At 41.1% G+C, this 23557-nt stretch overlaps 1 protein-coding gene across 1 annotated transcript; it reads right to left on the reverse strand.

The window, feature by feature from the left end:
• Positions 1-5378: 5378 nt before the first annotated feature.
• Positions 5379-21188, reverse strand: LOC112120491 (lipase member M-like). The gene is made up of 9 exons (XM_024219591.1): positions 21075-21188; positions 18699-18816; positions 16442-16640; positions 14758-14867; positions 13764-13900; positions 11871-12020; positions 9315-9386; positions 7406-7471; positions 5379-5612 (listed from the first exon to the last, which is right to left on the reverse strand). Exons 1-9 carry the CDS (start codon positions 21171-21173, stop codon positions 5379-5381), a joined length of 1185 nt encoding a protein of 394 aa, XP_024075359.1. The 5' UTR covers positions 21174-21188.
• Between the last annotated feature and the right edge of the window lie 2369 nt (positions 21189-23557).

Raw genomic sequence — 23557 nt, forward strand, 5'->3', positions numbered from 1 at the left:
CCCCCCCCCCCCCCCCGCGCCCAGGTAAACCATTCCAGTGCTTCACTGCCCTCCTAGTGAAAAAGTTTTTTCCTAATATCCAACCTAAACCTCCCCCACTGCAACTTGAGACCATTACTCCTTGTTCTGTCATCTGCCACCACTGAGAACAGTCTAGATCATCCTCTTTAGAACCCCCTTTCAGGTAGTTGAAAGCAGCTATCAAATCCCCCCTCATTCTTCTCTTCTGCAAATGAAACAATCCCAGTTCCCTCAGCCTCTCCTCATAAGTCATGTGCTCCAGCCCCCTCATCATTTTTGTTGCCCTCTGCTGGACTCTCCAATTTTTCCAGCGAGCCCCAGGAACCTAGGTAAGCTCCTTCGGGGTTACACTAAAAAGAAAAGAAAAAAAAACCAAAAATCATCTGAAGCTTTCTGAGAAAAACGATTGAAGTTGCTCCCAATATTATACATGGGCTGATAGCGCTGCCTGTAGCTCAAGTTCTTCAATACTTTCCATTTAAACACTGTACTTTCAGTGGAGTATGGCTTTGCCAAACTGTCTCCAATTAAATTTACCATGCCACACATCTGCCTCATGCTGAATTATTTTGGGAAGTATCATCTAAAAGTGTCCAGCTATTTTTGAGAATGAGATTAATGAAAAATATATTGTTTTATCCATATTCCATTTTTCTTGTGGAACAAATAAAGTAAAGGTGTAATTAAAGACTGTATTATAATGCATACATGCTTGGGAGCTGAATTAAGGTTGCACTGTCAACCAGAAGTCTGGCATTTACAAATGTTGAATGCTTGGCTTGGCAACCTTATTTTTCTTATGTAGTTATTTGGAGGTAACATTTAATGTACTCAGAGACTGTCGTTCTAATCAGGTTTAGATGTGTGGCTTCAGATAAAAAAAGCTGTAAAATAAAAGCTGTGGCAAGAAAAAATCTGCAGTAGTTCATTTGTGATGGACAAGATGGCGAGAGAATTGTGAAGTGAGCTTTATATGAAGATGCATTTTAAGTCCTAATGGAACACTTCCTTTGCTTGAAGTGTACACATCTTAAAAAACTTTATTCATTCTACCTGCTGAGGTCCCTAATTCACAGCCCTGATGCAGATGCCTTGACATATCCTTTTGTTTTCTGTCCTTCCCCACCACATACTCTCTACCAGGAGCTGCTGCAGAAGCAGTACAAGTAGGTCATATAACAACAATGAATCTGGCCCCCATCTCAAAAGTTTCGGCATCACCCCATAGCATGGGATTTAGCTAGATGCTGAAATCTAGTCCTTAATGTGAAATGATTTATTAGGTACACTCCAGAATGATTCTCCCCTAAGGCAGTTCAAAGTACCTGATATGCACGGCTCTTTGAAGCAAATTAACATTCTATAGAAAGTCACTCCTGGACCATCCACTTTTGAAAACAATGAAAGGTGTAACCCACCTTGTTCTGAACATAATTCTGGAGTTTCTGATGATTTTCAGGAAGCTCAACCTCAGTACATATCTCCAGTATACCCTCCTCCCTCAGAGAAAAAGCAACCAGAAATACCTCATTCCAAATACAAGCAAAGACTTCATCCCTCCCACCCCCTTCTGAGGGAGTCTCACAGGCAGCAGCAATTCTGCCATCTATGGAAATGCAAAGTTATCTACAAATTTGTTTTGAGACACAAATCAAGTCACAGAGAGGAGAGTGATCCCCCATCCTGTCCCAGGAAAATCTGAGTCAGAGTTAAATGAAGAGAAGGAGTTACCCACCACAGTCCTGCTGCTGCACCAAGTGGATTCAGATGTCTGAGCAGTGGTAACTCTTATGGCATCAGTGTTAAAAAGCAACATGAGAGGGCTGATACCAGCCATATCATTATTTCTCATACTTCTTGCTCTCCAATCAGGAGCAGCCTTGAAGTGTCACTTACCAATCCATCTCTCTCTCTCTCTGTACTGATTTTAGCATTAGATATATATTTACTTGGACTTATACTTCCCTTAGAGGAGCACCCATTCAAAGCTCTAGGCTCCCTGGAAAGTTAAAGGTACATATCACAAAGTAAACAAACAGACTCTGGCAATTATGTTAACAGTAAAGGAAATGCATGGCAATTATATCTCTGCTCTTTACTAACACGGACATAATACTGACTGGTTGTGATCTGCTGTCTTAAAAAAAAAATCACCCTAAACTTGAAAATAAAATGTAGACTTGGAGTCAGGAATTGTCAGCAAATTCAGGTATGAAATATTCACCTAAATTCTATATTCATCAATCACATAGAATCATTTAAATTGTTGGTAACAGGACATTAGCCTATAACATTAATACACAACTTGGCTCATTGTCAGTCCCTAAGGCCTGAACTGTAGAGGATTAGTTCACCCAAGAGTTTTTGTCTTTGTTACATAGAGATTAATCTTTCCTCATCACAGCCTTTACACATCAAGACGGTATAAAGAAAAACTGACTAAGCTCTTGTTTCAAACACCTTGAGTCTTTTGTTGCCAACACATAGTCCTGCCAAGGTAGAAATCCCTGCTTGGAAACCCCTTTGATGCAGTTCCTTCCTGTGGCAGGAATTAGGCAATAGGCATGGTTCATCAGTGTGCTCATGGTGTGGGTGGGTTATTTCCAGTGGCCCACTAAACCCCCACCCAGCTGCTGCGCAGAAGGCATTGCCCTCTACATCCCAAGTGCACAGGATGAGCTGTGAGTCTAGGAGTTGTGGCGAGAGACCAGCAATCCGGGATGATAATAGCAATTTCTTGTATTCCTAACAGCCTCTGTATTGCATGGTGACACAGAGATGCCCTTAGCTTGGGGGATGGACCAGAAAACAGGTGGATACTGGCAACTGGATACTCTGATACATCACCTTGCAGCTAGTTATTTCATTTCATAGTTGCCTTCGTCTTGGTCCAAACTCAGAAATTCTTTATTACTTGTTAAACACCAGTGATGTCCTCAGAGAATTTGAATGTTTCACTAAGCCCCCAATCTCACAATGAAGTAAACCTAGGCCATCCCTGATAGGTGTTTGTCCAACCTGCTCTTAAAAACCTCCAATGATGGGGATTCCACAATTTCCTTTGGCAGCGTATTCCAGAGCTTAACTATCCTTATAGTAAGAAGGTTTTTCCTAATATATATATACACTCAATCTCCCTTGCTGCAGATTAAGCCCATTACATCTTGTCCTACCTTCAGTGGACATGGAGAACAATTGATCACCGTCCTCTTTATAAAGCCTTTAACATATCTGAAGTGTGTGATCAGGTTGTTCATCTTTAGCTTTCTTTTCCCAACTCTAAACATGCCCAGTTTTGTTAAACTTTCTTCAGAGGTCAGGTTGTCTAAAACTTTCATCATTTTTTGTTGCTCTCCTCCAGACTCTCTCTGATTTGTCCACATCTTTCTAAAGTGTTGGCTCAGTACTCCAGTTGAGACCTCATCGAGGCTGAGCAGAATGGGACAATTACCCCCATGTTTTACATATGACACTCCTGTTAGTGCACTCCTGAATAATATTAGTCTCTTTTGCAATTGCATTACATCATTGATTCTTATTCAATGAGAGTGGGGCCTGAAACTGGGAACGACTGATGAGACCAGTTCCTTTCAATGTATCTCAGTGACACACTGTGGCAAATTGCCCGCACTACTATGATGGATCCCGCGCTTTCTCTTCTTGTGGGGGTGTTCAGGGCGCCGTTTCTTGCCCCTGATCTGGGGTATTAACTGTCCTACTAGTATCCCAGAGAAGGGGAGTGGAGAGGAAGGGACCCGGGCCCTCCCTCTACTCTGGGTCCCAGCCCAGGGGCCCTAGGGATAGCGGTAAACCACTTGAACTAGCGATTCCTTCTCCTGGGCTACTTCCCTCTGTGGCCCTTCAGCTTGGGGGACTTCCTGCCCTCTCTCTGCTTGGGCAAGGTTTCTCCCAATCCCTTGTACCTCTGGAGTCCCTCTGCTCTGTACAAGCCAGGTTTCCCTTTACCTAGGGTCTTGGTTTTCTGACCTGCCACAGCACTTTTCCAAAGTGTCTTCTGTTTCCCTTCAAATTGCTCTCCTCCAAATTGCTCTCTGCTCCAACACCAAACCATTCTGCTTCAACTCCTTCAACTGTCTGATTGAAGCAGGGGGGGTTGATCAGTTGACTGGCTTCAAGTGCTCTAATTGGCTTAATTGGCTTCTGGTGCTCTAATTAATCTGTAGCAGCCTCTCTTCCCTCTACAGGGAATAAGGCTCTCATCACCCTGGGGCTTACATATCTCCCATCTATCACTCTCCTGCTGCCCTCTGGCCATGCTATATCACACACAGAGACCAATTTTCTCTCAGTATCTGACTCCAAAATGCCTGAGAAGAACTGAACATCCACTATGCACTCCAAATAAAAGATTTGTGGAAACAGCTCTCTCCCCTCTCAGAATTATGTAGATTTGGGCTGAAAACAGCTCTTTTCCTTAATTAAATGTTCCAAGTGAAACTAACTGATAACTCAGTCTCACTCTGTAAATAACTGCTAATGATGCAGCCATAATGGAAGGTCAGGGTTACAGTTTCCTGTCTCCTGTCCCTTTAAGGGTTAGAAGAGATCAAGGGGGACACAGTTGGTAACAGGGTGTGGTCCGAGGAGAGTTCAGTGTGCTTCAGAGACACTCAGCAGCACTGGGGCTTGTGTAAAGCTGCATTGATGAGAGCTAATTTTCTAATAAATCCTGTTTGTTCCTGCAGTTTAAGAAGTGAGAACTTTGACTGGAGGCCAAAGTGCTGAAACGAAGGGATTGGAAGCAAGCAGAGATTTATGGATTATGCATTGGAAACAAAGAGGATGAAATCCCAGCCCCATAAAGCTCCATAGCACAACTCCCATTGCCTTCAGTAGGGCCAGGATTTCACTCAGTAGTATAGGAAAAGCTGGTCAAATAACGAGGGTGGGAGCAATTATTCAATAAAAAATGCCAAACAAAGAAAGAAAACATTTGTAACAGAATTATTAATCAACACTAGTTACAGAACAGGATTCTTTATCTTCTAATCCATTTCGGGCAGGGATTACCTCTGTTTGTGGAGTAGCCAGCACAATATCAACTGGGGCCTTTTGGTGCTACCATAACACATCTGTACTACAATGACCACTCCAGAATTGTTTATTGAGTGAATTTGTTCCATCTAAGAAAAGTAGCTCAGGCTTGCTGAGATGGTGGCCTACCCACTGAAACTCACCAGCAGGATGGAAAAATTGGTGCAGAAACAAAAAAGGGATAAAACCAAACCAGTCACAAGAGGCCATTTTTATTTAGATGAGTGCAGTAGCATGCATGTCCACATACGAGACTCAAACATTTTTCATAAGTAGACCAAATCCTTAAGTGGTCTGTGGTTTTATGGATGCTTCTCCATCAATTCAAGGATTTCATCATACATACGCTGGGTTGCATCAAGACCCCAGATGAAATCAACATGGGTCCAATCAGGAAAATACTTATAGAAAACTAGATTTGTAAGTCGAGGGAGTAAGACTGCAGTCGCCTGTGGGCTTGTAACCAAGTCACGTCCACCATTCCATAATGCTGTTGGCACGGTCATATCTTCTACCTTATAAAATGGAGGGGTGGTCTGTGGGAGGGAGGAGGCAATTAAAAAAAAAAATCAGACAAATGAAAGTCCGCAGCCTCAATGATTTTTAATCCAAATATAAGTGTTAGCCTTGCATTAACATAGGAGTTGTCATTGCAGTCCAGACCAGTGGTCTTTAATTATTAATTATTATTATTAGTCATTTGTATTACCATGGTATCTAGGAGCCCTAGTCATGGCCCAAGAGTGGTTTGTGCAGGCACACACAGGAAAAAAAAGATAATCTTTACCTCAAATCTATTGCTTTTAATCAACCCACAGTTACCTCATTATCAGATAGGGCCCTGACAGTACATCAGACATAACCTTTCTAAGCAATAGTGGCAACAGGTGGCTTGAGAGTATATTTTGAATTGAAGGCACATTTCTTGGGAGATAAACTCCTCAGATCAGCATCCCCTAGTCTCTCTGGATCAGCTCTCGCATGACCCTCAGAACAATCATCTGAGCCTAGAGATCCTTCTTGGTAACAACAGGATATCTAGTGGTCATGGGTGGTTTATCTTAAACTTTTACTGTGGCGATTGTGGAGCTCCCCATCCTGTCCCTGTGAGTTCAAGAACAGTGTGCCATCTGGCTATGGGCTGCCCACTTTATCATCATGATGGTGGATAGATGAGTTTGATGTCTCCAGACGATGCTTCTGTGAGAGAGGCTACATCACTTACTCAACATCTAATTCATTGTTTGGGCCATCAGAAGGCATATGCCAAAAGAAGAATGGTTGTAAAGAAGATGCAAGGAGCCATACCTTGGATAACTATGAAAAACGTGCTCATACTAGAAGTTTTGTCCTAACCCCACCACTGAGAGTTTGTCCTGTGCCCTTAAGGGAGAAAGTTGATGTCCTATCTAGTTTTTTGTTTTAATTTTCTCTGAGATAACTGGGATATTGATGTCTGATCTTTAAACCTACGGAGACTTTGCACCAAGATTTTCAAAACCAGGAGCCAAAGCTTTGCTTGAAATTCCTGATTTAGGCTTCTATGTAAGTAGCCTGATTTTGGAAAGTGTCCAGCGCCCAACATCTCCCACTGACTTCAATCTGAACAGACCTAACTTAAATAATTATACAAAGGGAAGGAAAAGAGGGATTGTCATTATCCCCATAGGAAAAAAAGGAAACTGAGGCACAAGCAGATTAAGTGACTTGTTCATGGTCACACAGAAAGTCTGTGACAGAACTGGGAGTTGAAGCCAGATCTCTTGATGGCCACTCCCATGCTTTAATGCAAGGCCACCTTTCCTTCTGTGCCTTCTGGCTCCCTTTTCTGCGTAGGCATATTCAACCCCCCGCCCCCCACAACTCTATTACAAGGTGCCTAAATAACCTCCAGGTACACTAAGGATTTTCTTCCTTACTTCTGACTCTAGACTCTGAGGCACAAGCTTCCTCATTTTTTGAAATCCTTATTTCTAAAGCTTAGTGTCACAGGGCTTGGTTTTGTTAAAATTCTTTTCCCCAGGGTGTTAAACTTAATTCTATTGTGGTCACTATTTCTTATTGGCTCACACACAGTTGTTTCGTGCAACTCTTGTGTTTTGTTCAAGATTAAGTCACAAATAGCCTTTCAGTTGTGCAGCCTATACCACCCGTTCCAAGAAAAGAGATAATTTAGGGTCTCCAGTATGACAGCTCTGACCATAATCAGATTGGAACCCAGGTCTCCAGAGACGAAAAAGCTAATGCACAAACCACTGTGCCACCTTGATCCCTGCAGGTACGTATTCTTAACTTTCAAAATGAACAAACATAAATCACTTTTCCCTACCTGATTATATTTATCTTTGTTCTTACAGCCATAGTCAAAATATTTAAATTCTCCAGATTTAGATAACTAAAAAGAAAATACAAGGGTGTAAAATACAAAACACATCTGAATGATCTTAATTTGTTTTTCTGCTTTAAAGTGTCATAAAATGCCCAAACTAAAAAATAACACTAAGATGCAAAGTTCAACAGAGTTTATATAAACAAGAATACGTAGCTGTGCAATATAAAAGATAAGCTGATTTCATAACATTCTTTAAAATCATTCTCTCTATTTACTCTTAGGGAATATTTTCATTTAAAACTATATATTCAAGACTCAATAATACACAATGTATTTTTTAAAAATATCAGGTATCAGGGTGAAATGAATGGGGGCAGGGACTCAGTGCAGCTTGGGTACTGTGTATATAGAGAAATTCCCCTACTACAGTGGGACAAATCCCCTTTTACACTTTGCTGAAGTATAGTTTTGAGCCCCAATAAATCCAGTAACAATCCAGTAAATCCAGTAAAAAAAGCACATAAACCAGTACTAGTCTTTAAGTACATGAATAGTCCCTTTGAAATTGATGGGACTACGCATATTCTTAATGCTTTGCTGGACTGGGACCTTTATGTGAGCTTCTTTGAAGAACTCACTCAATGTGGTCTTGCCTCAGTTGTAAAGATTTCACCTGTAACTAACTAGGCCTCCAGTCCCTTAGGTAAATTCCATGGGGTGTCCTGCAAATTATGAACTCTATTGCCCCAGGAACAGCAATTGCATCTGGAGGTAATGGACCTGCCAGTACTTGAAGGGAAAAAAGTCAGGCAGCTGGAGTTACTGCCATGGGAGTATGTGATTATCTACCAGACGAGGGCATTTCTTTTGCCACACTTTTCAAGAGTATGTGCACCGAATTGAAGAAAATCTTTCCCCACAAATTATTCACCTTTCATCCTCTTCAAATAAATTTCAGCAACATCTGGATGATGTTGACCTAGATCAGGAATTCCTTCGTAAAAATAATATGGAGGACTAAAGCTTGTTCTCCGAAGACATTTATAGAAACTCCCATTGGGTATAATATGTATCTTTGTGGGGAAAATGAAAACCTGGAAAGTATACCATGTAATACAGTATCTGAAAGACCCAATATGTTGCAGTGCTCAGTCCACAACTTCCCCTGCAGAAAAGCCTTGCAAGATCAGATTGTATGTGATTTGCCTAAAATTAGACAGGAATTCTGTGGAGAACCCAGCTTTCCTGTCTCTCACATTTAACTATCCGTCCAGCATTGTTAACCACAAAATCAATCATATTAGCACCTTTGAGTATATTAAAACATTGATCCAGGGAGGAATTGAGTACTTGCAACTCCTATTCACCTCAGGATCCAGTTCTGAGTCACTGAGGCCATGCATATACTAAGAAAAAATTGTCTGCTCAGCTCACTGAGGTTTTGAGAAATTTTTGTATAACTTGGTTAATTTTTCTCCGTCCTCCCTTCTCCTTCATTGAGGACATATACCAGAAGGAGGATATTTATTACACTAGAAATATTTTTCCTCTCTGCTTGTATGGATAATTCTTTCTTTATTTTGGATCATCAGAATTCTTCTCTTTTCCGAAAAATTTATAAACTAAACTAAACTAAAACAAACCGATAATACCTAAACAGTGAGCAGATTCTGAATGACCCTGTTAAATGTAATACAAAACCACACTCTCTGCTACCAAAGAGAGATGATTATTTCATTGATAAATAGCTGATTTTCTCCTATACAAATTTTTAACTGAATAAGTGTGATACATAATACATAATGAAGTGTGAAAGGAAGAATTTTTAAACACCATCCATTAGTGCAGTATATTTATTTTTAAAGAAGACATGGTTAAACAGTGCAATAAATATCAGAAATCCTACCTGGCCCCAGTGGATTATATTTTTTACAGATGTATAATCTGGAAAACTTGCTAAATACACATCTGCCCGGCTCTGCAAGAAAAAAAATATTGTTACACAATATTCATTTTCTAAGTGAAGTTATCACGGACAAAATTCTACTTTCACTTAACATTCAACTTAGTTACACCTATTCAAGATCTAGGCACAGGACACAATTTAAAATAGAATTTTTTTCACAGTAAATCAAATAAACTTTACAAGAAACCCAGGGGAAAATGTGGAAGCCCAAAAACTGTACCCACTCCAAACACAGCCCCTTTCCCATCCCCCTGCTCCTAGGAAAAGCCCGAAAAGTTATAATTTCCAGGCATTAAAATAGGTTTTAACCAACTGCATGACTGTAACTCTACAAAAGGCAAGTGTAGTGGGAGCTAAGCCCACATTTTGTAGTGGATACGTCATTACACAGCAAAATTTCATGAGTTCGATTGGTTTGGAGCATACTTAAGTCATGCTCTGAGTGAACCAGAGATTTATGGTAGCTGAAGAAAATCACATGACACTCGGTCATACTGCATAGCTTCCACTCAAAGAGAGAGAAACAGGTGTTTTGACTGCTACTTACTGTGATGAGGTGTATCTACCCTAGACTGGCCCAGCTAGGATTGACCACACCCTGTGGGCTGAAGAGGCCAAGCCTCCTTACCCCCGTTAGACATGCTCTAACTGGAAGTAGGACATAAAATGGAGCAGCCCAGCTCAGTCTGGGCTGACTGAGGAGGAAAGCGGACATACGCTGCCGGCTCCTGCCAGAGAGCTGCTGGAGCTCCAGACTGCTGAGTCCGAAGACGTGGAATCCAAGCTGGAACTCCCCTCAACCACAAAGGACAAGAGAGATGGGAGGTCACTACCCCCAATGGAATAGATGGAGCAGGAATCAAGGGTTGGAAATGAACCAAGAAATGCGAAGATTGAAATAGGAAACCAAGCCTGAATCCAGGACTACTGGTTTCACAGGCTCTGGATCAGGACCTGGTGGAGTAGGGTGGGCCCGGGTCCTCCTACCCCACCCTGCAGCTGCTGCTGGGTGAGGGCACCACCTGTAGGGTGGACACGACTGCCCAAGGGAAGCTCCAAGGATTCTGGCTGCTTGGCTGCGCTGCCCTGAGAGCAAGGGTGGCTCTAAGGACTCTGTCCGCTGGGTCCCAATACCCTAAAGACAGGGGACACCCTGGTGACTCTCGCTGCTTGAGCCATAGCTACCCCTTTCATTGTCTGCCTTGACCCAACACCTCACAATGCTTTGTATCTACCCTTTGACACTTACATTCAGTGTTTTGATTCATTCTAGTCTTAAACTCAAAGATCCTCCCCACAGCCATGTGAAGGGAGAAACCAGTCAGAGACAGATGCTAGCAGGAGCAGTTGCAGAAACAGTTTAAGCAAGGATTGCTGTACTAGGCAGAAAAGAGGGTAAAATGAAGCCCACCCAATACCCAAAACTGTGCAGATGAGAATCCCCTCCACTTTCCCCATTCCTATTACCATTCCTTCCACATTCAATTTGGGCTTGAAGAAAGAAACTTCAGGGAGGTCCAGCGAGACTGGAGCCAGCAGAGCAACTGAAGAAGCAGTTTAAGCAGGGACCGACTGACTGATAATCTAATTGTTTAATCTGATTGTTTAATCTAATCCCATTCCACCCCCTGCATCAGTCTCTGCATTTTAGAATCACTGTCCCTCCCACCTTCCTCCATTCCCGCTTCTCACCTGTTCTGTTCCCCTCATTGCTCCGCCTTGCTTTTCTTTCCATTTAGCTAATGCTTTCCTAACAGAAATCATAATTAAAAAAATCCCTGAACTAACATGACAATTGATACTAGCACATTGTTCTCTCTGCTTATGTGTTCTATCCCTTTTCTCACCCTATTGTGTGTTTCTTGTCTATTTAGATTGTGAGGTCTTCCAGGCAAGACTGTCTACTATACTGTGTCTGTATAGTGCCTAGAACAATGGGGCCTGATCTTGACTGATGCTAGAAACTATCATAATAAATAAGAGTCATAATAAAAAAAGCAAAACTTGCACACAAACCCATGTGAATTTAAACCAACACTACTACTGATCCTAGTCACCCACATTATTTTGGAAACCCATTGTATTCAAAATTCTTCTCATTGACATAGCAATAGGAAAGGGATGAGCACTGACATTTGCAGAAGGAAAAAAACTCAATTTTTTCTGAGATGGAGTAAAAAAAGAAAGAAGCGCTTCAGCAGCAAAGACAAGGAACAGATGAACCAAATGTAAAGGCCACAGATAGTTCTAGATACTTATGACACACACAAAAGCCTTCCCAAACTCTGCAACAGTCTAAAGATCTAGTTCTCTTATTGCAGGTTAGATATTCTACGTTTCTATAGCACCCAGCACTGTGGGAGCGCAATCCCGACTGAGGATTTGGGGCACTAATATATACATTGTTGTATATGATGATGGCATGTTGCACAAACACTGTGAAACTCAGAAGCTGTCTTATGCAGATTAATTAACTAGGATTGTTACTATACGTACCACATTTAAGTTTTTCTCATTAAATCCACCTAAAATAAAAAAGAGGGTTTGGATGCAAAGTCGGTCTATTAGTGCAGTTCCGCACACCTTGGCAGTAAGTGATTTCAGTCTCGCACTTAACAGACAGAATTCTTTCTTGCCAAATACAATCTGAGAAAATATAAAGATGTTGTTCACCATGACTCTTAAATGCATTGTTTACTATTGTTCTCTCTCAGAAAGACTGAGGTAAAGAGTTAAATTTGTAGGAACAGCTTTACCCAAGCCAAGAATCCGTGCACCTACAATTAGTGAATGACAGATGCACTTCAGTACTAGTAAAATGTCACAGCCTGTCCTCTTTTGTTCACCTAAGGAGAGGGATCACCATTCTTGGCCGAGCTGTGACAATCTCTCCATTTTCTCCTACTTTTCCTTCACAAAATACATGCACCCCTCGGAAAGAGAGACCATGGGTGAACTCATGATTCCATAGAAGCCAATGGAATCCCATGAGGCACCACGGTGGCTTGGCCACAGAGAAAAGACCACATGGCATCATCTGGTCCATAAACATGGCTCATAGATGATAATAAGGGCATGGAGCAGTGGTTCCCAACCAGGGGTACGTGTTCCCTTTGGGATACTCAGAGGTCTTCCAGAGGGTACATCAACTCATCTAGATATTTACCTAGTTTTACAGCAGGCTACATAACAAGCACAAGCCAAGTCAGTACAAACTAAAATGTCAAGCAGACAATGACTTGTTTATACTGGTCTATATACTATACACTGAAATGTAAGAACAATATTTATAGTCCAATTGATTTATTTTATAATTATATGATAAAAATAAGAAAGTAAGCATTTTTTCAGTAATAGCATACTGTGACACTTTTGTATTTTTATGTCTGATTTTGTAAGCAAGTGGTTTTTAAGTGAGGTGTAACGTGGGGGTACATGGGACAAATTAGACTCCTGAAAGGGGTACAGTAGTCCAGAAGGGTTGAGAGCCACTGGCATGGAGGACCCAGAGGTACAACTGCCAGAAGGGACCTGATTGGCTCCGATAGAGGCAGAGATTATGGACCTGAAATGAAGCATTTCATTTTGATTTTTGTGACAGAAAAGTCATCCAAAAATTATCTTTCCTTGTAGAATATTTTGATTTCAAGGTAAACCATTTTCTAACGGGTAACCAGGTTACTTAATTTTTTCAACGAGCACTACAATTTTCGATGGTATTAATTAAATACATCTAGATAATTTGATCTAACATCACACCTTTTAATCCTGGCCTAGACGAGACCTTTCTGTTTAAGGAGCAGTAGGATCTCTGAGCCAAAATTTCCCAATCTTTAAAGTGAGGGTCATGAGACAGACCTACTTCTGAAAAAATATTTGTAGAGTGCTGTATACATTTGAGAAAAGCTCAAGGATTGCTGGCTCTCCGTTCCTATTTCTGGGGGAATGTCTCCTCCTTCTTTCCTCAAACTTTATGGTCCTTGAAAGAACATGCCAGTTCTCATGCCTGACTCTTTGTCCAAAGTGGGGGCTTTTCAGGCTTTTGGATGTTTGTCAGTGAAAAGCTTTCAGGCTTGATATTTCCAGAAAAAATCAAAATTCAGACATGCATACATCAAGTGGAATAAGTCGGTGAAAAAGTTTTTAGTTTACACACACACAAAATCCACAGTTTCCCCTAACCCTTGTCTCAATACATTTATCACAATATTGTTGCATGATGCAGGATAAACTTATTTCTATACATAATGTTCTGCACTGCTGCGTGGGAAATGTACATATAACACTCCAGTGTGCATACAGGCCACAGATCCTAAATTTCCATTTACAACTTTTTCATATAACAACATTTATTCATGAGAGTAATGAAATATGTAGGATTCTACATACCCTTAATAAATCAGTAGGAAGAAATACCAGTTGTGTCAGAGGGGCTTTGCTTTTGTTTAACGTGTATGCAGGAGCCAAGGCAAAAAATATTTTGATTTTTTGAGCCAATTGAGGCATGGCTGAAAATGCAATAAAAGCTGAGAAAGCAAAAGAGATTAATTACAGCACTCTTAGAAACAAGTTACAACATACAACAAGCCAGTATAAACAGGCAGAGATTGATTTGATTAAGGTAAATGTTAATCTCCAACCTCAATGTATATTTTGTTTGTAAAAAAAATCAGAGCTGATGCAGAAAAAAAAATTGAAGATATCTCAGGGTAAACACAAGCTAAGATCTGTGCCCATTAGCTGGAACTACAGGTATCTGATATTAAATTAAGGACAATCTTTGCTAACTATACAGGCAATCTTTTCTCCGTGTCTGCCTCAGAATATGCTGGAGAACAACAATTTCAATAGTGTACATTTTGGAGGACTCTTGGATTTCTCTTCTACATCGCCAATTTTTTTTAAATAAAATGAAAACAAAAAAACTGTTAATACTGTGTTCCCTCCCTGTTTATAAGGCCGTTTCAGTTACAAGTAGTGGAAAGAAGGTTTGAGATAATATGAGAGTCCCAAGAACATACTCAGAATTTAACAACAAGAGGAGGAGAACAGCCTTAACATGACTATCATTTGTGTATCCAGTTCCAGTACTGAGATCTATAATCTCAATTTCATCCATCTGCTTTTCTGTCCACTCAGCTCCCTACTCAAAATTTTGGTCTCCCCTCTATCTCCTTCCCAAGATTATGCACAGTTGGGAATTACTCTCTCATTCGCACATCTGAATGGAAGTAGACAGCAGCGATGCACTCATTTTGACCAGTCTCTTGTTATAAGAGCATGTGAATAATATTCACAGTGAAATTACAGTCCCAATCAAACCTTAACTATGAAATAGGGACAAAAAGACAAAACACATTTAATGGTCTTCTTCCGAACATACCTATGGTACAGCCCTGAGAATACCCAATGTAATACAGGTTCTGTTGTCCAGTTTTCTGCAGAATGAAGTCTATCAATGCTGGAAGGTCATACATAGCCATTTCATGAAAACTGCAACACAAAAAGAGAAAGTTGCTTGCATAACTGAGTTGTAATTCCTGCTCCTATGTAGCATTTAAAAGCAATTATTGAACCACACATTTGTCCATTAATAAAAATAAAGTATAGTTTTGGATGTGAATTGTTTCTTTAGATATTTGTTTTGTGTTTATTTTGTTCTGGGTTGTTAATTAAGAGAAAAAGGTTTTTTTTAATAAAGTGAGGCATAAGAGTCGTAGGTTGAGGTAAGTACTATGCAAGCAGGATTCTTTATATTATTATTTTGTGTATGTCTATCATATCCCCTCTTCTTTCTCATCTCTAAACCAATAGTCTCAGTCTTTTCTGCTTTCTCTTCGTAGGGAAGTCTCCCCATGCATATAACTCAAGACCTCTATTTCTGCTATTTGCTTTTCAAAGTAGCATGACCATCATCAAATGCAGTATTCCAGGTATGGACATTGATTTGTATTGTTGCCCCTACACCAATGCCTGTTCTCATTTCAGTCTTGCTCCTCTGCTGAATAGTAGAATTCAAGGGCCTGGCAGGGTCGTTTCCAGTGCAGAAGAAATCAGTGATGAATCTGGGTATATTTTAAGTGTAACTTGATTTATTTAACATGTGTATACCAGCCCTGACATGAGATGGCCAAAGAGCATGCGGCTTCTTCCAGGAATTTCAGTTCAACAGTGGCTGGTGCTCAGAAAGCAACCCTAGCTACACCTAACCCAAGTCAAGAGCCAAGGTTCATATTCCATCTACCCCGAAGCTGCCTCTACACAAAACAACCTGGCATAGCTAACACTAACAACAACACAGCATGTCTTTATTCTCATACTAAGAAAAAAGAACTTTGAAGTTTGTGTGTAAACAGTGCTACATGGGGATGGCTGCCATAATAATACATCGGTATATTTTAAGTATTTTCCTTACCATTCATTATGCATCCTAACATTTTGTTTGCTTTTTTATGATTGTTGCTAAAAATTGAGCAGAGGTTTTATCTGACCCATCCACTATGACACACAATTCCCTTTACAACTTAGAACTCAGCAGTGTGTCAGCATAATTCACATTATTCCTTCTTATCTCCAGTAGCTAGCACTCCTCATTCTCTATGCAGCTTCCTCACCTATCATGCAGTTGCAGTGCAGTCAGAGAGGTAGCATGGTATAGCAGATTGGGCACCAGTTTGGGAATCAGAAAATCAGGATTTTATTCCCATCTTGGCCAATGACCTGCTGCGTGACATTATGCAAGTTAATTGATATCATTGTACTTGTTTTGCTGATCACTCTGTTTTATCTATTAGATGCTTAACTCCTTGGGTTACAGACTGTCTCTTACTGTTAGAACTGGCTGAAAATTTTCCACCAGGACAGTTTATATTGGAAAATTTTCCAAAATAGATGCTCTAAGGGAATTTGACAAAATGTCATTTAAAAAATCAGCAGTCAAACATTTATAAGTTGTAATATAAAATAAAATAGTTGAAATCTAAAGAGTTGGACTGACCTGAAACAAAAATAAAAACAACAACTTTATTTCTTGTCCGCTTCAGTAGTTTCTCTCCAGTTCAGCCTACCTGAAATCCCAAAATTCCTCTTGGTCAATTGAAAGGTTCTGGTGTTTTCTAGACCAGGTGTTCCCTCTGCTATTTCCTATCCAAACATCATAGCCTGCATCTGCGAGTATGAAGCCCAGGCTATTATTGGGCAAATTGGCAACCCAGTTGCTACCGTCTAAAAGAAGGCCATGCAGAAGTAACGCAGCGAGCTTTGGGACTGGAAAATAACAAAATGGAATATTTCACAAAAACAGAACTTCTATAACATGGTAATGATGTAACATTGACTCCTCTTCCAGCCCAGGTCCAGAAGAGGAGGCAAATATTCACTGACTTTTTTACAGCAAACCATTGTAATACATTGTTTTAATATTCCATTATACAGGTCAGGGAACTGATTGAGAAAAGCAAAGTAACTTCCTTAACTTTACAAAGCCAGAATAACCTAAAACACCTCTTGATTCCCAATGCTCTGCTTATTCCTGCAGGCCACACTGTCTTACTGCCAGAGTTTCTGAACATCAAGGTCTCCCACTGATCCCAGTCCCATTCAATTGCAGTTGTCAATGTTTGGTAATTCTAATAACCAGGATCTAGGTGTCTCAAATTGGGCATCCAGAAAATGAGAACACAGTTAGTTGCGACATGTGAAAATTATGGTCTAATTGTCTTTCCCACAATCACATAGTAATATTTCTCTGTGGTGTAACCAGGGATAGAAACTAGCTCTTCTGGACAGTACACAACTGCCTTACTCATTTGAGAACACAATCCAGCATTGTCCAAAAATTTTATTTCAGTCTTTCTAGATCTCTGTAGCATAAGTCTGAGTAGTGTTACGCTCAGACTGTATATCCCAGCAACAGCAATGTGCACAGAATAATCTTGGACCCTTCTCAGTTTACATCATAAGTTTGAGAATTACTCCTACATTGAGCTGATCATTAGGGCTCGTTCTGGGCTCTGGACACAGAAATTCCTGCAGTAAATTCCTCTTCTCAGATTTGGCCATTTCTATTGCTGAAATGATTTACCTTGTGTGACAGACCCAGACCAGTGGGGTACAGGAGTCTGGTAGAGGGCAAATATACTGGTCACTGGATGAGTAGTTTTCTGTTCCCTGAGTGACCAGAGCAGGGGCTGCACTAGAGTAATCAGGAACCTGCTAGAACCAGTTAAGGCAGGCAGGCTAATTAGGACACCTGGAGCCAATTAAGAAGAAGCTGCTAGAATCAATTAAGGCAGGCTAAACAGGGCACCTGAGTTTTAAAAAGGAGCTCACCCCAGTTTGTGGTGGGAGTGTGAGGAGCTGGGAGCAAGAGGCGCAAGGAGCTGAGAGTGAGAGGGTGTGCTGCCAGAGGACTGAGGAGCACAAGCATTAACAGACACCAGGAGGAAGGTCCTGTGGTGTGTTTGGAGGAGGCCATGGGGAAGTAGCCCAGGGAGTTGTAGCTGTCATGCAGCTGTTACAGGAGGCACTATAGACAGCTGCAGTCCACAGGGCCCTGGGCTGGAACCCGGAGTAGAGGGCGGGCCCGGGTTCTCCCCAAACCTCCCAATTGACCTGGACTGTGGGTTCTTCCAGAGGGGAAGGTCTCTGGGCTGTTCCCCAACCCACATGGGGAATCTCTGAGGAAAGAAAATCCGCCGATAAACGCAGGACCCACCAAGATAGAGGAGGAACTTTGTCACACTTGAAACAGATGCTGTTTCCCAGAGTATTTGACTTGCTAAGAAACAAGAACTTACAGTTCATAATCAAGCTCAACCAACACGCACCTCTTTGCCATTGTGTTCTCCATCATCTGTCCCTCACAGGGAAAAGTTCCAGCTCCCAGAGGATATGGGAGAGACCACAACTGCTTACCAAGAGCTCTTCAGTGAGCATTTCTTCTCAGGAATAAAGCATTTCCCCAATATGATGAAGAGGAAAGTTTTACATCACATCAAGGGACTGATTCATTCTCCACTGGAGAAGGGGGTGAGAATGCAACCTCCCTGAACCAACGGGACTGGCTTGGCTATTAATGCATTTACTTTAAGCATGGAAAGGCAGGGTTTCACCATAGAAAAGCTTTTTTAATTGGTAACTGGGGTCCCTGGGAGCCCCACCAGAGCAGGCTGCCACTGAGATGAGAAGAACTAGCACATTCCCAGAAAGCCCTGGCTATACTCTCTTCCTGCCATAGCACCTTCTAGGCAGACCTTCCACCAGCATCTCTCAGGACGAAAACAAGATCCAAGAACTTCTTAGTCTCTCTGAAAGGAGCCATACCTGTGTCCCTAGGATTTCCTTTGCCATGCGGAATTCTGTTCATGCTAAGGTAATAGCCATCAGCTGTCAGCACTTCATACTCTTCACTCGGGTATCCTTTGTACAGGATCTTCTCACTCTATGGAATGAAAACAAAGGGTTTTGCCTAATTTTGTTTATGTATGTCCCTTTAATCCACTATCTCATGCAGGTATGAAGGAAATCAACAAATCAGTTTGATTTTGGTTTCATTTCCATGTGCTCCTGCATTTTCCTGATTTGTTCAAGTGATGTCAATCAAAGCCCAAATGCTGCAAGAGTTAGTTTCTTTCACTGTATTTCTAACGTGAACCAATCCAGGAAGCCCTGGAAATCTTCCCAGAGAATATAAGCTGTTGGTTTCCATCTCAGTTCCCAGAACATGGAAGTTCAGAGAAGGCTGAATTCAAAATTCTAAACATTCAGATGCTTTTCTATCTTAATTTTAGTCTATAAAATATTTGCACATTCTCCCATCACTTATCCATATACTAATCCCAATGAGGAAGTGTTAGTGAGAATAAACATTCAGAAATCTATTGGTGGAAGCAGCTCTTAGTGGAATTCTAAGGTCAAGAATAAGAAATGTGAACCATAAATTGAAAATAAGGAAATATTTAACTTTTGAGTCTAATCAAAAGAGGAAATAAGTTTGTTGAGTGGAAATAAGTCTGGGTGCCAATGTTTCACTTTTTCACAATACAAATACTCCAATCCAAAGCAATAAATTAGATGCTCGGATCTCTGATGAATACTGAGAAAAGCCACCTTTAGAATCTCTGAAGAGCCCGGTGATAAGAAGCAGAGAAGACAGCTGATATCTGAAAGCTGTTATCAAACCTACCAAATATAGGCTTGCTCAGGAGTCGTTTTAAAGAAACCAGGAAGATCTAACTGTACATGAGTCAATGTATGGCACACATTGCCCAGCTGCCCTGCCCTTATGAGCCTCTACTGATGATCAGCAAAATGAGGCACTAGGAACGCTGAACCCGTCCCTCTACCACTTCCTACAGCCCCCTGTTACTACAGCCCTGACCAGCAGCTGCCTGCTATCCATTCTGAAGTGTAAACCATATAGTTCAAATATAATAATGTAACTTAATTACTCATAAAAATTATCCATCTAAACCATTTGGTGAATAGTTGGTCTAATTAATACATTTGAGGGATCAGGAACACCATGTGAGTGATTCACAAATGGAAAAAAAGTGTTCTAAATTCATTAGAATATTTATTCTCTCATAAATAATCTAACTGGCTCTATTTTTACATACTTCAAGAGTACTAAGTCCTGTCAGACCACAGAAGGTCCAAAAAGCAGAGGAAAGACCAGGTCTCTTCCTCAGCTGGGAATGGTGTGGTGCAGGTTTGGGGTGAAGAAATAAGAATGCCTTACAGCTGGACTCTTCAGCATCCTCAACAGTGAGAAGTTGAGTTCTGTGAAACTCCCCACATTCAGTGCAACATGCCTCTCTCCCAGGGAATGCAGAAAGGTGTTTGTAGCCAGAGCCTTTCTACTTATCCAATCACAGGCCAGAAATAACCAGCTAACACTTGTAAAGTAAAATTAACTGTGCTGGGCTAGGGAGAGAAAGGGACCATCTTTGATTCTGATCCTGCAAGTAGCTGAGCCCTGCACCTCATATGATCAGGCACTTTGTGGGTTATTTTATATATGATCCACAGACATTTTGTCTAAGTTAAAATGAAAAGGTACTAGCTCATGATCAGTGGTTAAACTGGATGTGTATTCTCATAGATGGGAATACCAGATTAGATCCTTAAACAGGAAACAAATATTTTTAGGAGAGAGTGAGCGTGAGTACCAGAACTCACCCTTTTAAGAACTTTTTGTCAAGCTTCCAAGATATAAAAGCATCCCTGATTCATTAATACTATTATGCAATATCAAGTTTATGTTTTTAATTAGCAGTATTAAATTAATCAAGCGGTGTAGCTTTGATAGTGAAATCACTATTTACTGTCTGCCAATTCAGTTCTTGTACTAGTGGGAGAAAAGCTCAGAAGGGAAGAGCGCAAAAAGTTGTTCTACTTTATGTTCGCTGTATTTTTAATAAAACTGGACCCAATTCAGAGCAGTGGTGAAACTTCACAGACCACAGATGAGTTCAGTATAACTGAAACCAGACCCAATAGCCAGTACCCCTCATGATCTCTGCTCTAGCCAAGGCAGATTAGATTGTACCCTTCTGGAAAAATGGAGAGTGCCAGTAGGTGCTGGAGACCTGGGAGGCATTTGTTTAAAGGACAAATCTGTTAGTATAGAAATTATAAATAAATAACATAAGTGAACACATTCCATTATTTCCAAACTTTCTCCAATAAGAAACTTACAATATTCATAAATGCCTCAGGATTCCCATGTCCTCTTCTTATGAGTTCTGAATCTGCAGTTGCTTGTGTCAGATATGTCACTAGAATGAACAGCCACATTTTGGACCTGTGCAAAATAATTTATCCATCAATAGTTTTGGTAGGAACACATTCATAAAAATGACACTGCTCAATGATGACACAAGTCAGTGTAAAAAAAAAAAAAAGCAAGGAGTTTCTCAGGAAGACAATATTAAACATACAACTGCCAACTATCCTTATGTGAAGGAAAGATAGGAAGAATCAAAAGAGGCGAATATGGAGTGGTATAATGACCTTCAAATCAAAAAGGAATCCTACAAAGAATGGAAATATCGATACATTGATAAAAAGTAGTAGAAGAGTTTAGCAGAAGCATGTAGGAACAAAATTAGAAAGGCTAAGGTACATACTGAGTTACACCTAGCAAGTGACATAAAAGATAATGAGGTTCTTTATGTATATTAGGAGCAGGAGAAATATGAAGGAATGTGTAGATCCTCCACTTATCAGGGAAAGACAGCTAATAAAAGTCTGAGGTGTTTAATGCTTATTTTGCTTCAGTCTTTCTTAAAAGGAAGAATGGTGACCAGATACTCAACACAATTAATATTAACAATGGGGGAAGTGGGAGAGAAACAAGCCAAAAACAGGGAATAAACAGGTTAAAGAATATTTAGTTAAGTTAAATGCATTGAAAATGGCACGGCCTGACAAAATTAATACTAGGGTACTTAAGTAATTAGCTGAGCAATCTTAATACCATTAGCAATTATCTTCAAGAACTCATGGAGAATGGGTGAGGTCCCAGAGGGCTGGAGAAGGGCAAACACAGTACAGTAAAAAGCTGCTTTATCTGGCACTTCACCAACTGGAAAGCGCTATAAGCTCTGATCTTCATTGAAATGCCAGTTTATAGTCTGGTTGGCGTGGGGCCTGCAGGGGGTTGGGGTGTGGAGGGGATAAGGAGCGTGGGCTCTGGGAGGGAGTTTGGGTGCAGGAGGGGGGGGCAGAGTGCCGGATCAGGGGCCACTCACTTCAGGTGGCTCCCCGCAAGTGGCGACCTGTCATTGGCTCCAGCTCCAGCTACTCCTAGGCAGAGGCATGGCAGGCTTCTCTGCACTCTGCTTACCCCCGCCCCCACCATGAGTGCCATCTGTGCAGCTCCCATTGGCTGGGAATCAAAGGGAATCCCATCACTGGAAGTTATTAAGAACAGGTTGGATAAAGACCTCTCAAGATGGTCAAGGTTTATTTTGTCCTGCCTCAGTGTAGGGGACATGATGATCTCTTGCGGCCCCTTCCAGTCCTACATTTCTAGGATTCTATGAAAAATGAACAAAGCTATGTGGCTTTAAACTTTTAACATCATTGATGCAGGTGGTTGAATTCAAGATCTCTGTCATTATCTTCAAGGCCTTCATTGAAGAAGAAACCTAAAAGATCGCCTGAAGCTCTGGGATAAGATTTGTTGTTAACAACTCCACTCCTTGGGTACAATGGAGCTGTCCTCAGCAAAGGTAAAACTTGTTTGTGCAGGAGACAGAATTCTCTCTAAGGCAGTAGAATTAATTCCCACATGATCTAATAACTACTTCAGCCATTACCACTTTCCATTCCAAATACAAGATGAATGTCTTTGAGTTTGTCTTCAATAATGAACACACAAGCTGTCAGGTGACTGGGACTTGGGCAATATATGCTAGTGGTCAAAGCAGGAATCATGCCTAGTGGTTGGAGCAGATGTCAGGAACCAAGTGTCGGAACCAGAAGCTAGAGTCAGAGTCAGTAGTCAGGAGCCAGAGGTCTGGATCAAACTGGAGGTCAAGATCTGGATACAAGAGCTGAGTGTCAAAGCCAGAGTCAGAAGCGGGAGTGAGGGTTGAAGCTGGAATTACCTGATACAGACAAGGTAACAGGCAAAGGAGGGGCTCAGCAGGGCTGAGACAAGGCTGAGTGCAAGACAGGAGCAGCAGGAAGAAGGCAACACAGGAGGAGTCACACTGACAGGTGTGAGCATTGAGAAGCCAGCGAACTGCTGCTGGCTTAAGAGCCTACCTGGTGGCCTTTCCAGCCAATCAGGTGGTGTAGCCAGTCAGGCAACCTGCTTCAGGACAGCTGTGCTTCTTAAGTTGCCTGGAAACTAGCTCTGCTGCAGGCTGTGATTCCTGACAGAGCAGGGGAGGCATGCAATAAATACATAAAAAATGCCAAACCAAAAAAATTACTCATGAAATTTTCTCACTCAGGAGAAAAGAATCACACATAAGAAGTGCTAGTCACGGTGCTTAACACATTCCAGAGAGACATGCAGATACTGAGGGTGGTATAAGAACCAGAACAGAAGAGAACAGAAAAGTCTGGAGGATCAATAAAATGTAAATAATATTAAATACTTGCCAACTGAATACTCTTACAGAACTCATCTTGTTGTTTACTGTTATTTAAGGGTATGCAGCGGGGCT

This window comes from Terrapene carolina, unplaced genomic scaffold, assembly GCF_002925995.2.
Source record: "Terrapene carolina triunguis isolate 2854851 unplaced genomic scaffold, T_m_triunguis-2.0 Scaffold95, whole genome shotgun sequence".
NCBI lineage: Eukaryota > Metazoa > Chordata > Testudines > Emydidae > Terrapene > Terrapene triunguis.